General features: G+C 43.5%; 1 protein-coding gene across 9 annotated transcripts in view; it reads left to right on the forward strand.

Annotated features, from left to right (window-relative positions):
- The window catches only part of SEPTIN6 (septin 6), a 97595-nt gene that overhangs the window by 54003 nt on the left and 26924 nt on the right, over positions 1-16668 (forward strand). For all 9 annotated transcript variants that reach the window (XR_004539512.1, XR_004539511.1, XR_004539513.1 and 6 more), the window contains 2 exons: positions 5127-5288; positions 15924-16020. Coding sequence is in view for 6 of the 9 variants with exons in the window: in XM_033945104.1 (XP_033800995.1) it covers positions 5127-5288; positions 15924-16020 (259 nt within the window). In the remaining 3 variants the exon portion in view is untranslated. The remainder of the gene's footprint in view (positions 1-5126; positions 5289-15923; positions 16021-16668) is intronic.

Here is a 16668-nt window from a genome sequence, read left to right on the forward strand (position 1 = left end):
CTACCTGGATCGCACCAAGCCACACAGAACCACTCCTCAACTTTTTGTCTCCTTCGATCCTAACAAGTTGGGAAGACCCGTATCAAAGCGCACCATCTCTAATTGGATGGCGGCTTGTATCTCTTTCTGCTATGCCCAGGCTGGATTATCACTTCCTTGTAAGGTCACAGCCCATAAGGTCAGAGCAATGGCAGCCTCAGTAGCATTCCTCAGATCAACACCAATCGAGGAAATTTGTAAGGCTGCCACCTGGTCCTCGGTTCACACATTCACCTCACATTATTGTCTGGATACTCTCTCCAGACGGGATGGACAGTTTGGCCAAACAGTATTGAAAAATTTATTCTCTTAAGTCGCCAACTCCCCCTCCATCCCACTGAGGTTAGCTTGGAGGTCACCCACTAGTGAGAATACCTGCCTGCTTGTCCTGGGATAAAGCAATGTTACTTACCGTAACAGTTGTTATCCAGGGACAGCAGGCAGCTATTCTCACGTCCCACCCACCTCCCCTGGGTTGGCTTCTCAGGCTAGCTACCTGAACTGAGGAGACACGCCCGGATCTCCGGGCAGGAAGGCACCGGCGCATGCGCGGTGCGGGCATCTAGAAACTTTAAGTTTCTACAAGCAACACGTGCTTGTGAGACGTCCGTACCGGGGCTCTGTCTGATGACATCACCCACTAGTGAGAATAGCTGCCTGCTGTCCCTGGATAACAACTGTTACGGTAAGTAACATTGCTGTAGTAGTAACATGACTTTGTGAAAGGGGAAGGGGTCAGTGTAGCCTGATGGGAGTTTACTTAGATTATTCCCCCCTCCCCCCTTCCTCCTAGACATAAGAAAACCAAGGCAAATAAGAATGTACTTTTAAAGGGCATTTTTGAAAGAATGCCCAAGTCAGAATTGGGATGTCCTGTTCATAATGTCCAAACAAAACATCCATATTATTTTCTGTTTCTGGAGGGGAGACCCCCCCCACCCCCGCTAAAAAAAATTGAGTTTCGGTGGGGTTTGAACCTTCCTGTCTTGATTTACAATCCACTACACTAACCACTTGGCTGCTCCTTTGACCTTCTTTCTGCTTTATCATTCCGAATGGCCATAATACCAGCAGCTGTTGCAGATCCTGACTTTCTTTTCTGGTTTCCCTTTCAGGGGAGAGGGAGGGGGACAGCAGCCGCTCCTGTTTCTATAAAAAATGTCCCCCTGCAATTAGTTAGCAATATAAAAATCTTAGGGGTGATCTTTGATAATAAACTGAATTTTCATGATCACATTAGTAACATTATTAAAACTACCTTTTACAGACTACGAAAAATTCGATCAATTTCAAAATTTCTATGTTCAAAATCACTTAATATTCTTATTCACTCCTTGGTGATCTCTAAGATTGATTACTGTAACGCTCTTTTTAAGGTAATCTCTTTGAATGAAATAAAACGTCTACAAATCATTCAAAATGCTTCCATTAAGCTTATAACTAAAACTAGGAAGTTTGATCATGTAACACCCCTCTTAAAAAATGCGCACTGGCTTCCAGTTACCCACCGGATAACATACAAACTATGCATACTCACTTTCAAATCTCTCCTTAATAAAACCCCAGCATTTATATATAAATTATTAATTCCTTATTCCCCAAATAGAACTTTGAGATCCAACGAACAGAATTTACTAACTATTCCGTCTCTTAAGGTTATTAATACAAGACAGCAATTTATTTTCTCTGTTACCGCACCACAGACTTGGAACGCCCTTCCAATTTATTTAAGGGAAGAGCAGGATCTGGAAAAATTCAAAAGTAATTTAAAAACATTCCTTTTTAAAGATGCCTTTGGTAATTAATTTAAGTCCATAAGTCAAATTATTTTTTCTGTATCATATTATGCCTTTTATTTGTTTCCCTTTTTGTTCTACTTTTCTATATTGATTTTGTATTTCACCTCCCCTCTTTCCTTGTGTATATGAGTTTTGTTAAGTTAAACTTTTAATCCCAAATATCATTATATATAGTTTTGTATTGTATTTTCTCCCATTAATTGTAATTTTAAACTGTTCATCGCTTAGAAATATGATTAAGCGATTAATCAAAAAAACTATTAAACTTGAACTTGACTCCAGTGGTCAGCTCCTCAAATTGTGTAACGTGTGGGTGTGACTGAAACAGCTTTAGATAAAAACGTCCTCTTTAGACGCGGGCGTCTGTTCGAACATCTGTTGGATGACCTAGTTCTGGGTCCTCCTAGTCGCACCCAAAATATGTCCACAACATGCCCCCTTGCTGTTTGGATGTACAGCAGTGTGACTTCTGACTTCCAAAATCGAGATTTGGACATTTTTGTTAGATGGATGGGTTCTTTATAGCCATTGTGAGGCATTCATCTGCTCTGAAAATGAGTACCTAACAGTATCGCTGTACTCCTGTTTTAAATCAAAAGTTCAGTAAATGTACAGAAATGTATTGAAAACGAGGCAGTTATAATACATGTTACTAAACTCTAATGCTATCGCACATCTTGTAAAATAGACTCAGAAATTTAAACAAAACATAACCATTTCAGTGAAAGGATAAAAAGGAAGCCCTAAATTTTGTCAAATAATTTTGTTAAGAATATGAGTAGCCATACTGGGTTAGACCAATGGTCTTTTTAGCCCAGTCTCCTGCTTCCAACAGTGGCTAATCCAGGTCAGAAGTACCTAGCCCAAACCCAAATAGTAGCAGTATTCCATGTCTTATCTTAATAGCAGACTATGGTCTCTTTCCAGGGCAGGATTAACCAATAGACCAAGTAGGCATGTGCCTAGGGCCCGAAATGGTCAAGGGGGCCCCGATGAAGGAGGGCATCAACATTGTTTTTTTCCCAAACGGCGATGGGCCCCTCCAGCATCGATCGGCGACGCGGGCCCCACCCCAATCGGCATTGACGGAAAGTAAGACAAACAAGCAACGCGGGTAAGAAAGGCAACGGGAGCTGTAATTGTGCAAGCGGTGCTGCTGGCCCAAAGCTTCCCTCTGACGCAGTTTCCGGTTTCCGCCTGGGCGCATGGTAGGGTGGGGTGGGGCATGGGGCCCAGTGTACTTGTGTGCCTAGGGGCCCTCGACGAATTAATCCTGCCCTGTCTCTTTCTCCAGGAACTCATCCAAACCTTTTTTTTTTTTTTCAAAGCCAAATAACACTAATCACTGTTACCACATTCTTTGGTAAAGAATTCCAGATCTTAACTATTCTTTGAGTTAAAAAAAATTCCTCCTATTTTGGGCTAAAGGTATTTCCATGTAAATTCATTGCGTGTTCCCTAGTCTTTTTGTATTTTGAAAGAGTAAAAAAATTGATTCACTTTTACTCATTCTACGCCACTCAGGATTTTGTAGACCTCTTATCATATCCCCCTCAGCCGTCTGTTTTTCCAAGCTGAAGAGTCTTAACCTCTTTAGCCTTTCTTCATATGAGAAGAATTCATCCACCTTTATCATTTTGGTCGCTTTTCTTTGAATCTTTTCTAATTCTGGTGTATATTTGAGATATGGCAACCAGGCCTGAATAGAGTAATCAAGGTGAGGTTGCACCATGGAGCAATACAGAGCATTATAATAATCTTAGTCTAATTTACCATCTCTTTTCCTAGTAATTCCTAATATCCATTTGCTTTCTTGGCTGCTGCCACCTCACACTTTAAGTGAAAGATTTCAGCATATTATCTACAATGACACACAGATATTTTTCTTGGGTGCTTGACTCCTAAGATGGATCCTATCATCAAGTAATTATGATTTGAATAAAACTTGTACTGGAAAACTTGCACGGTAAACTGTAACCCGTAAACTGTTTATTAGCATTACACCCTTAATATGTGTCTAGCTAGGAAAAAAGTCATATCGGAAACTTGTACTGAAACCATGACAAATCCTGTGTAAATTGTAACCTGTTAACTAAGTCACTACCGACGAAAGTTTTTTTGCCGATGATGAGGGCAGAGGAGGTGGAGCGTTAATAAGCTAAACCACAAGACCTGAGGCTTTTTCTTTAGTCAGTTAGAGACTCTTAGCCCCTTAAAGTGGTGTTTTTGGTTGTTTTTTTTTTAAATTGGAATTAATTTAGTTGCCCACTTCACTATAATTAAGTGTTTGTTTAACCTGTAACTCATTCTGAGCTCTTCGGGGACAACTGGATAGATAGAAACTTAACTAAGCTAAATGTACATCAGTTTGCATTTCTCCACTTTAAATTTCATCTACCGTTTCGATGTTCAGCAGTGGTCTCAAACTCAAACCCTTTGTAGGGCCACATTTTGGATTTGTCGTTATTTGGAGGGCCTCAGAAAAAATAGTTTGTCTTATTAAAGAAATGATGATTTGCATGAGGTAAAACTCTTTATAGTTTATAAATCTTTCCTTCTGGCTAAGCCTTAATAATAATATTGTCATTTATAGCTAAAGAGACACATGATCAAGAAACTGTTTTTTATTTTACTTTTGTGATTATGATAAACATGCCGAGGGCCTCAAAATAGTACCTGGCGGGCCGCGTGAGGCCCCCGGGCCGCGTGTTTGAGACCACTGATGTTCAGTCTTCCAATTTCCTATGCTCTCCCTGCAATTTTCGGTCTGCATGTGCTTTAATAAGTTTGAATAGTTGTATGCCGGCCCTTGTGCATGTGCTCAGTTCAAGTGTTGAACTGAACTATGCATGGAAGTGCCAGAGTCTGAAGCCGGGGCATCCTGCATGCCTCTTGCTACTCTTTTCATGGCGGGAGGTCCGGCAGAGAACAGCTGTGGCTGACGGGGCTCGGGCATCTCTGTTAGCAGCAGCAGGGAGGGGATGGGGGAAAACTATGCCCATGCCCCCGAGACATTTTCCACCAAGCATTATCAGTTTTATTAGGGTATGGTAACATGTATTGTTGCCTTTTATTTTCAATACATTTCTGCATGTTTACTGAAAATTTGACTTCAATAGGTGTGCAGTAACTCATGAGGTAAAATGCACTAGTTCCCCTTTTTTTTTTCTCTCCATTCACTGTGTAGATATTTGAACCTGCAGTAGCTCTTGTGGCTTTTTTAGGTGGGAAAAGTTTTATATTGAAGTTTTTTTAATTGCAAATCTAATGCTGATTTCCCTTGACCAGGTTAACATCATTCCTGTTATTGCTAAATCTGACGCCATTTCCAAAAGTGAACTGACAAAATTCAAGATTAAAATCACAAGCGAGCTTGTCAGCAATGGGGTGCAGATCTATCAGTTCCCCACAGACGACGAAACGGTGGCAGAGATCAATGGCACCATGAATGTAAGTTCTTACTGCACACGGGTTAACTTCTGAGTTCTGATATGGCTTCCATTACATACAAGTTTTTCTCACAAGGCTCATAATATTCAACTGATTGTAGGGACCAGGCTATCATTGTGGGAAATAAGTGGACCAAAACCTCTTTCAAAATCATTGCTGAGTACTGTTCAGGCGGAGGGTGCCAGTTCATGGGGGGAGGGGGGTGCTCGCAAATCGAGTCAACGCTTGGTTTGTGAGACAAGATTTGCGAGAATGTTTTGCACAAATCGAGAAACCGAGAACCAGAAGGCCTTGAGCATGTGCAGATGCTCAAGGCCCAGGCAAGAGGCAGGAACTTTTTTCACTGGCATGTCCTGTGGGCTGCGTGCTGGTGCCAGATGGGGTAAGGCTGATTGCTGTTCAGGCACGGGGGTGCCGGTTCATGCGTGGGGGAGCAATGTCGGTTCTCGGGTGGGGGGGGTGGTGGAGCAGCGCTGCTGGCCTCGGGGGAGGGGGGGAGAAATGTATCAAGCGAGTTTCCCTTATTTCCTATGGGGAATTTGGTTTACGAGCATGCTTCTGGAACAAATTATGCTCGTAAACCAAGGTTCCACTGTATATATAACAATGACCACTCCTAGGTAGGTAGTGGATGCAACATTGACTTTGATATAGCCAGTAGCATACCTTTTCCTTATTTATTCACTGCTCAATTCCTGGAAGTGGGGTGTGGGAGGATAATTGAGTCTCTGCCTTGGCTTGGTGAGTGCTTCCCATACATGGAACCATGTCATCGGCTTGAAGGTGTGAGATCAATGGTAGCACACACCATTTTGGTTCAGGCATTATGTCGGTGGTATACGTGCTGGAGAGGAACATGATCAGAAATCTGTGCTTTACTTCAAGGAACACGATGGCAGAAATAGGGAATTAACTTGGTACAAATGCAAACGCCATTAATAACCCCACAGTTATACTAGAAATATTTTTCTTGCTGATAATAGGGTGAATTACCTACAAAGTAATTTGTAGCTGAAGGGATTTTTTTTTTCTTTTTTTTTGGAAATCCAAAACTGATACATGAAATGCTGAAGCTCTGGAATGCTTTTGTTTGTTCTCATGTGCCCTGCATCTGACCGGGGCTGATTGGAGCAAAGCCAAGGTTGACTTGATTGATGTGACTACAGACTCCTGAGGCAGCTTTAATTACTCGGTGACCTGGCAGCTCATCAGCTGTTACTAGCAATATAGTTGGTGATTATGGGGAGGGAAGGAATGTACATACAGTATGTACATTTTCCTTTTTTATTTATTTATGCTCTTTCAAAATAAATCCACTTTTTACAGAAAACAGAGTATATGGAAAATAATTAAGGAAACAAATCAGAAGTAAACTAAAGTAGATAATCATAGAAAATATTCATATCTTTAAACTCTTAAGTCCTCAATACCTTGGAAAAAAACAATAAAGAAAAAGACAAGGAGATCTTATATTTCTAGGCATTAATACATGATGAAATGGCTTAACGCAGGGGTGCCCAATACGTCGATCGGGATCAACCGGTAGATTGGGAAAGCAACGCGAGTCGATCGCGGAGCTCATCCTGGGCTCCGGGTTCAACTCGTGTTGCTGTCCTGATCTACCAGGCCGATCAGCCTTCCTCTCCCCGACGTCAAAGACCGGGCATCCACTTTAATCTGTTTTTTGTCATTTCGGGGGAGGGGGGGTGCGGTAGCAGCAGCAGCTTGAAAAAGAAATCATCCTGGCCGGGGTCGGTGTCATGCTCCGGAGCTTCTACCTCTTCCAGCAGCCTTCTTATCTGGCCCTCTCCGTTCTACCTGCATCCGGCCACACCCCCTGCTCCTCGGCTCTCTTTGGCAACTCGTCAGAAGTAAGCGATCGACACAAGCTTCTACCCTCTGCGAGTCCCGCTTGTTTCAACTTCCTTTTTCCACAAAGGCGGGACTCGCAGAGGGAAGGCCTCGATGTCGGCAGCCTGTCTTGATCACCGTTGCTGACGAGTTGCTGAAGAGGGCCGCAGGGCAGGATGTGTGGCTGGATGCAGGTGGAAGGGAGAGGGTCAGATGCAGGACTCGTGGGTGAGGGAGGAGAACGAGAGAGAGAAAGAGAGAGGGGAGGGAAACAAAAGGAAATATGTCATACCGGGCTGGGTCGGAGTGGAGGGAGGATGGAAAGATTCTGGCTACAGGGTGCAGTAACAAAGGAAAAGTGGGGAAAAGCTGAAAATGGAGATAGTGTCACAAAGAAGAGAAAGGGTAAGCAGGACCTACTGAATAAGGTTAAAGATACAGAGGGGACATGCTGAAGCAGGGGTGGTGGTGGTTTAACATAGAGGGAGAAATCCTGAAAACGGGGACAATGCTGAAAGAGGCTAGATTGGCACACAGAGGGAATAATACTGAAATGGAGGGTTGATGGGGATACAGATTGGAGCAATGCTGAAAAGGGAGAGAGGAGATAGGGACACAGAGGAACAATGCTGAAGGGAGGTAGTTCTGTAAAAGAGGAGGTGAAATAGAAACATAGAAGTAATGCTGAAAAGGGGGGAGATAAGACATTGAACATGGTGAATGGTGAACATGGGGTAAAGACAAGGATAGAGACAAATAATTCTGAAAAAGTGGTGAGATAGGGATATAGGTGAGATGGACACAAAGAAGGGGTGATGCTGGAAAATAGGTGGAATGGTAATTCTGACAGACACAGAAGGGAAATGCTGGATCAAGGGGAGATGGGGCTCAGGCTGGATGGAATGAGGAGAAATGCCTGGTTGGCCCGGAGCTTCCTCTCCTATGTCATAATTGACGTCAGGGAGCAGAATGCTGGTCTGCGCGACGCTTCTGCAGGGAGAGCTTGGGGTGGCAGTGGCTTGGGGGCTGTTCCCCAATGGCGGCGGCAAATCGAGTAGCTTGGTGGAGGGCAGGGAGAAAGAAAGAAAGGGGGCAGGCAGGGAGACAGTAAGAAGGGGGAACAGGGAGACAGAAAGAAAAAGTTGGGGGAGAGAATGAGGTCTGGAGGAGAGGAAACATACAGGAGACTGAAAGAAGGGAAGAAAGATTGGATGCACAGTCAGAAGAAGAAAGTGCAACCAGAGACTCATGAAATCACCAAACAACAAAGGTAGGAAAAATGATTTTATTTTCAATTTAGTGATCAAAATGTCCGTTTTGAGAATTTATATCTGCTATCTATATTTTGCACTATGGCTCCCTTAACTAAACCACAATAGCGTTTTTTAGCGCAGGGAGCCTATGAGCATCGAGAGCAGCGCGGGGCATTCAGCGCAACTCCCTGTGCTAAAAACTGCTATGGCGGTTTAGTAAAAAGGGAGGGAGTTATATTTGTCTATTTTTGTATGGTTGTTACTGAGGTGACATTGCATAGAGTCATCTGCCCCCGGAATATGAATAATAACATTTTCTCTGCCTTTCAGTGTGCTTTATGTGTTTTTTTAATTTAATTTCATTGTTGGTAGATCATTTTGACTTGGTCATTTTAAAAGTAGTTCACAAGCCCAAAAAGTGTGGGCACCCCTGGCTTAACGTATTACTATACGACCAGTATTTTTCCTTTTAGACTGCTCTACTGCATTTTCTTAGGGCTCCTTTTACGAAGGTGCACTAGGGTTTTTAGTGCACGCACAAAATTACCGTAGCTGAAAATCTACCACCTCCTAAAAAGAAAGCGGTAGCGGCTAGCACGCTCGGGAATTTAACGCGAAAAAGGAGCCCTTAGTGTCCAGAAAACTACAAAGGTGCTCAGGAGCAAAAAAAAAAACAACCATATTTTGTCCCAGTGTATCTGATTAAACATTTACAGGGATAACTAAGCATAAATGTAGCTCCCAAACTTTTTACTTCTTCCCTAGCATATACATTTTTCAACGGGAGAAAGTGTATAAAGGAAAGCAGGTCCTGCTCTTCTGGGCTTCCAGTTCAGTTGAAGCCAAGGTTGGGGTGTCCAGTGCTATGAACCCTCATTTGCAACAGTTTGGGAGTATTTCCCCCTTTTTCATGTTTCTTCCAAGAACTCTGTAATTCTTTGGCTTAAATCTAGCCAGCATTGTGCACTGATTGATACTCTCCTCTGGAGCAACCTGTGTTCACTCAATGTGACCTGATGATTGAGCCCAAGCCCTGTCTCCTAGAAATATACAGATCCACTGGAACAGACCCACATGCAAATATGTTGACCTGGGTTTTATGATCAGGTCACATCTTCCATTCCCTAGAGGATGACACGGGGACAGAATTTGTCCCGTTCATCCCTACGGGAAACCATCCCATATCATTCTTTAGCGTCTATCTCATCCTCGGTCCTTCTACACCAGTATTCTTCAATGCAAGGCTTGAGGGTTGGTGGATGTGCCCATTTACACTCTGATTCTTTCCTCTCTCCATAAAGAATGACATGGGGATGGTTTCCCACAGTTAACCACGGGGACAGGGCCAAATTCTGACCCCATGTCATTCTCTACCCTGTATTGAGTTGGCCTGAGGACAACAATGATAGTTGGGTGTAGGAAATCCAGTAACAGAAAGGGAAATGGATGTAAGGAACAGCCTTCCAATGGAGACTGTACATGTAGGAGCAAAAGTAGTCTGTTCCAGGAAGCCTGGAGTAAGCCCAGAGAATCCTTGGCTGCAAAACCAAAAATATAGAGCCTTTGGTGTAGGAATAAAATTGGAAAGTGGACTTGTTTATAATATGTAAACCACTTTGGTTGTACCACAGAAAGGTGGTATGTCATTGTCTGTCTGACATATTTTGTATGGGTCTTATGTGCATATGATGAAGTTTAAAGAGGAAGTTCAGAAAATAGAACAAGCGTGACATAGCATATGAACTCTTTTTAGAAACTAAAGGGAAAGGCTGAAAGTGCATATAGTAGGTCTCAAATGTAATTGCATATAAATTGTGGTACACTCCCTTCCCCTCCCAATTTGCGGTTTTAGGATTTGTGATTTTGATTATTAGAGGTTTCCTAAAACCGGAATCACCCCCACCTCCCTCCCGGACCTCCCTGGACCTTACCTGGTAGTCTAGCGGTCTTTCGGGGCAGGAGCGATCTTTCAATGCTCCTGTCCTGTGCAGATCACTTATAGAAAATGGCTGCTGTGAATTCCCATCATAGTCTTGAGAGACTACGGGAACTCACAGCAACCATTTTCTATGAGTGATCTGCACGGGGCAGGAGTGTAGGAAGATTGCTCCTGCCCCAAAAGACCGCTAGACCACCAGGTAAGGTCTGGGATGCCGAGAGGGAGGCGGGGGTGGGTCAGAGCCAGCCCAAAAGTTATTCGCAAATTTTCAATTTTCACGGGCTGGCTCTGTCCCTAACCCCTGCGAATATTGAGGGAGAAAATGTATTAACTTACTGTATAAATAGGAATTTCTACCCTAGTCATCACTCAGAGGTTACAAATAATGAGAGAGATTTACTAATGTGTTTTATCACATGAGACACTGTTTACTAATTACAAGCGTAATTTCTATTAACATACATTGGCAAATCTAGCCCTGTATCAAACCACTCAAATACCTAAGGATATCATTTCCCAGAAAATCAGGCAACCTTTGACTATATCTTTTGTTCAGAAAATCATTATTGCCCAAACCAGGATTCTGCACCCCTTTCTCTTCCCCTCACCTGCAGAGAGAATATCACAAATAGCTTAGGCCAGAATTGGAGCCTAGATTCAGTAACAGTCAGTACTGCTTAAAAAGCACCAGTAGTGCTGCCCGATTCAGGAAAAAAAATTTTGATTCGATTCAATTTTCCTGCCCAATTGGGTGTTTTTTTTCAAACATCCTGGTGGGTTTATTTTATAGCCTCTTCACCCCCTTTGCCCTCTCCTACCCACACTTGTGCTGTGGTGTAAACAAAATAAACAATATAGGGGAAAACGCCCTCCAAGGATTCAAGACAAAGTTAGACAAGTTTCTGTTGAACAAGAACATGCGCTGGTAGGGCTAGTCTCAGTTAGGGTGCTGGTCTTAGACCAGAGGGCCACCGCGTGAGCGGACTGCTGGGCATAATGGACCACTGGTCTGACTCAGCAGTGGCAATTCTTATGTTCTTAACAAAAAAGACTTTTCTTCTCTCTGTTAAATCCTAGCTCACATTTGTGGTCTAACACCAGCTCTGGCAGGATACACGTTTCAAATCTGACACATTGTAATCACAAAACAGAAAATAAAATTTATTTTTTCTACTTTTTGTTGTCTGGTCATTATTCAAATCTTGTTGGTCCCAGGCTCTGGTTGTCTTCTGACAACTTGCTTGCCAGGGTCTCCTTCTTTCTTCTTTCTCTGTGTTAACCATCCATCTGCCATCCCTGTCCTCCCCTTCCGTTTCCCTTCCCTTCCCAGGAGGTCTGGCATCTTTCCTTTTTTTCATCTCCCTCCACAGATCCACCTTTCCTTAACTACATTTTCATCCAGCATCTCTCCCTCCTTCCTCACCACCCCAGGGTCCAACATATTTCCCTTTCTTTTCCCAACTGTCCTATCCAGTATCTCTAGCCCCCCCTCCACACTATCCCTTGTGTACAGCTTCTCTCCCTTTCTGTTCCTTCCCTCCCTAAATCCCATTGTCCACCATCTCTCTCCCTCTCCTCTATTTTTAGACCCATTATTTCTTCCCCCCCAAAGTCCAGCATATGCACGTCTCTTTGAACCCTCCTTCCCCTCCCTCCCTCCGTGTACTTCTACACCAGGGCCCCCCTCCCCTGAAGGCCTGTACCCTACCCTTGAAGGCCTGCCTGTCCCTTCTGAAGGCCTGTCCCTCCCCCCTGAAGGATTGCACCCCCCTTCCCGGAATCCTGCGTGTTCCCCCTGGCCTCCCGCACACGATTTACCTACTAGCAGCAGCTTGCAGATAAGATTGCTGGGGCTAGCGATCTTTTCAAGCTGATATAGATCTTCGGAGCTTTTTCCTCTGACGTCAGAGGAGGGGTGGGACCACAGCAGAGGAAACAGCTCCAAAGGGGGGAGCCTTTTGTAACCCAGGAGGACATCAGAGTACTTTATTTATTTTATTTATTTTTTAGCTTTGTAAACCATCTAGGTGCACGTTGATGGTTGGCATATCAAAATTTAATTAAACTTGAAACTCTTGGGGGTGGGGTCACCTTTCTTGTAACGCTCAAAATTTTATTACCTGTCATTTTGCCTTTGTTTGTGGTTCTTTATTGTTAATAAAAACAGATTTAAACACATCTATTTCAGGTTTTTCAACACCAAACGCTTCTTTAGAGGCAAATTATCTCCTAATGTTCTATCCATCCCCTCCATCTTTTTACACTTTATTTTACCTCAATGTATTTTTTTTTTTTTTTTACCACCTCCCTCCCCTGTCATGTTAGTCTTGTACGATATCTGTAACATCCCCCCCCCCTCCACATTTAATTGTTATGTGGTTGTTATTTTTATTTCTGGTTTGAAATACTGTAAACCATCTAGATAAATTTTGATGGACGGTATATCAAAGAAATAATAAACTTGAAGCTTGAAAAATGCTCCCTTTGACCTTGAGTTTCCATGAAAAATCTTGCTTGGAAGTTTAAACAAATGAAGGAACAGATTGTGCCTTGCTTCCGAATCCAATGTTTTAAATCTTGCAAGATCTTATCACAGTAGAACTGAACGAGGCACTGATTGAAAGGAAACTTTGTCTTCAACTCTGACCTTGAGGAATTAACATTTTGCACAGAGAATCACACAAAGCCAAAATCTCTTTTCAGAAGAATTACCAAACACATGATTCAATCCAATTGTTGAAATAGGAACTTTACCCACATGCAAGAAATCGGTGTGACTTGGTCTCTGGAGGATCACGGGACCAGTTCTGGCTGTTCGACATTGTACTGCTAATATTTATCATTTTTGTAGTGCTAAAAAGTATACGCAGCACTGTACAATCAACGTGCAATGGATTGTCCCTGCTCAGATGAGCTTAAAATCTAATTGGACAGACAGACAGGACATATAGGGGTTAGGGGGTTCCTTGCAGAGAGAATGATAGGTTGGACATAGGTAATTTTATGGTGAGTGGGAGTTAGGAGTTGAAGGCAGCATCAAAAAAGTGAGCTTTTAGCTTGGATTTGAATACTGCCAGAGAAGGTGCCTGACGTAATGATTCAGGCAGTTTGTTCCATGCATATGGTACAGCAATTGAGGAGAAGGGTATGGATAAAAAGGACTTGCCTATTGAACTGAGTGGACAGAGATTGAGGGGCTGCAGAGTGAGTGCACTTATAGGTCAGTAAGAGGAGTTTGAACTGTGTTCAGAAATGGATGGGGAGCCAGTGAAGTGACTTGAGGAGAGGAGTAATGCGAGAGTGGCCGTTCTCATGGAATACGAGTCGTTCTGCAGAATTTTGTATGGCTTGAAGGGGAGAGTTGGCTGAGTGGAAGACCTGAGAGAAGCAAGTTGCTGTGGTCTTAGCAAGAGGTGATGAGAGTGTGGATAAGGATTTTGGTAGAGTGCTCGGAAAGGAGAGAGGTCGGATTTTAGTAATATAGAGGAAGAAGCGTAGGGCTTTATCAATTTGGTGGATCTGAGCAGAGGCGGTGAGAGAAGAGTTAAAGATAACCCCAAGATTGCAAGCTGATGAGAGAGAGAGGAGAGTGTTGTCCACAGAGAGAGAGAGAATGGGGGTAAGTGGGTTTAGGTGGGAAGATGAGGAGCCATAATCAGTTTTAGATGGTGGTGAAACATTCCTGACATTCCATGTCCTGGCTTCTTAAAATTGGAAGAAGTAGGATTGCAAATGCCAGAACACATTGCAGTTAAGCAAGGTTACTTACCTGTAATGGAATTCTTAATGGACAGCAGGGTTGTCAGCCACACACTGGTGGTGATATCCAATGGAGCCAGGAATGGATTTGCTCTTCAAGAACACAGGAAAACCTTAAGAAAAAAATAAATTCTTCTGAGCATGTACCAGGAGCTCCCCCCCTCCCCAATTAAGCCAGCTCACTTCTTCTCTTTGTGAGTCCATTTTCTTGCCATGTTCTTCTAAGATGGGGTGTTGGAAGAGTTCAGCTGACTCATTTTGCTTTGGATAGAAACATGATGGCAAATAAAGGCCAAATGGCCCATCCAGTCTGACTATCCACAACATCCGCTATTTCTTCTCCCTAAGAGATGTCACATACCTGTCCCATTCTATCTTGAATTCAGATACAGTCGTCACCTCCATCGGGAGAATAATTCCACGCTAAAGAATGACACGGGGACAGATTTGTCCCTATTCACGTCCATGCGAGTTTTGTCACTGTCCCTGTCCTGTCTCTACCCCTACCCCATTCCTGTAAGCTCTGCCTTAACTGCACAAGCTTCAAGCACTTATGATTTTGAAGTGTTTGAGGCGTATGCAGATGAGGACAGAGCTTGCAGGGATGGAACAGGAAAAGAATTTGCTGGGATAGGAAAATGGCCAATCAGGGACTTCCTTAGGATCCTTCCTAAGGAAGTCTCTAATTGGCTCAGATGTCTCAGGCCCTGCTCAAAGGAGGAGCCTAAGGCGTCTGAGCCAATCAGGGACTTAGGCCCCTCCCCATGCATCACATGATGCACCAGGAAGGGACCTAAGGCACAGTGTCGTCACGGGAGGAGCAGGAGGTGTTTTTAGTACCCCCTGCTCCCAACTTCCAGGTATGGGGCATGGGGTCCTGGAGGGGGAGAGGGTCGTCCAGTGACAGGAGGGAGTGTTCATCCCTCCTGCATTTTGGAGGGGGAGGTCCTTCATGGCAGGAGGGAGTGGGCATCTCTCCTGCCATTTGTTTCAGGTTCGGGTGGGTCGCCGCAATTGTCGGGGGAGGGGGTGCGCGTGATTGTCGGGGGTCATTGGGGAGGGCTTGCGGCAGCGGTGGGGGATTTTTTTTTTCATTTTTATGGGACAGATAAAAAATATTAGTGCCATTGGAAAAAAAACCCCAAACCCAGGAAGACACCTACAGGTCTACAACAATTGGGTTTTAGGATCAGTAAAACCCGATGGTAAATAGCCAAGCAATTGATTCACTTACAATTTTGCATGGGGTTTTACTAATTTGCATGGCCGGATTGGAAAATGGACGATCGAGGGGGAAAACACACGGTGGGCTGTTTTGTGAATCGGGTCGGTTAGCAGCGATCATTACTAAACCTGTGAAAACATTTTTAGCGATGATCGCTGACTTTAGTGAATCTAGCCCTAGATCAGCCCTCTCTGGCTGAGCACAAGTTAACACTCTTACTTGCCCTGGTCATTATGTGATAACGTCTTCTTTGATGTTGGGTGGCAGGATATTAGCCCCTTCCATACTTGGTCTAAAAAGACCAAGAATAGACTGTCCTCGGTTCATTACCAGCAGCCCTCGTCAGGGTGAGGAAGGGGGTTCCCAAAAAGCTCTGGCTTTCTGCAAAACTGATGCATGTAAATGAAGCAGGTGCTTGTACCAAATGCATGCAAATACACAGAATGAATATTCATGAGATGTTTTGCTAATGCCGCTTATGTGCAATTCTCGAATGAGCCGTGGCTCTCCCTCATGAATGGAAGGCCTGAGACTCATCTCCTTCTGTTTTGTCAGAAGAGGCTATATGAGACAGGAGAATGACCTGGATTTATTGAACTGTCTTTCAGGCGCATTTACCCTTTGCAGTGGTTGGCAGCACGGAGGAGCTTAAGATAGGGAACAAGATGATGAAAGCTCGTCAGTATCCCTGGGGAACTGTGCAGGGTGAGTGAGGATTACATTTATTTTTCTTTTGATCTCGCAATACTATCAGCTTTACAGTGGCTATACACCTCAAGTAAAGTATATGTAGCCTGGTCCATTGAGATAATACTCAGGTTACCCAGGCTAGTAACAGATTATATTTGACATCTATAGTCTTAGATCTTTCGGCCATAATTCAAATACCTAGTTATCTGATATACTCTTTAGCTCAGGTGAAAGAAAAGTGTTCTCATAGAACAGTGTTTCCCAAGTCAGTCCGGTTTTCAGGATATCCACAGTGAAATGCATGAAAGAGATTTGCACCTCTGCTTTGGAAAGCAGGTGAAAGCCTGCCTCTTCTCTGAAGTGTTTAATCCATGTGGTGACTGAGCCACTCAGCATCTGAAATAGCTTGGCAATATACCTTTGTATTCTATATATTCTTAATGCCACTTTCATTCAATTTTAATTTAGTTATATTATATTTAAATTTAAATTCATAACCAAATGACTAATTTCTAAAATAAGTATAAATAAGTAAATAAATAATTGAAAAGTGCTCAGTGCCACCCCCAGGTCATTGCTAATGCAGTTCAGACTAGAGAATGACACGGTGGTAGTTACCTGCGGGTAACCCGCTGAAACGATGGGGGGGGGGAGTGCTCACTG

This window comes from Geotrypetes seraphini, chromosome 5 (assembly GCF_902459505.1).
Source record: "Geotrypetes seraphini chromosome 5, aGeoSer1.1, whole genome shotgun sequence".
NCBI classification, from domain to species: Eukaryota; Metazoa; Chordata; class Amphibia; order Gymnophiona; family Dermophiidae; genus Geotrypetes; species Geotrypetes seraphini.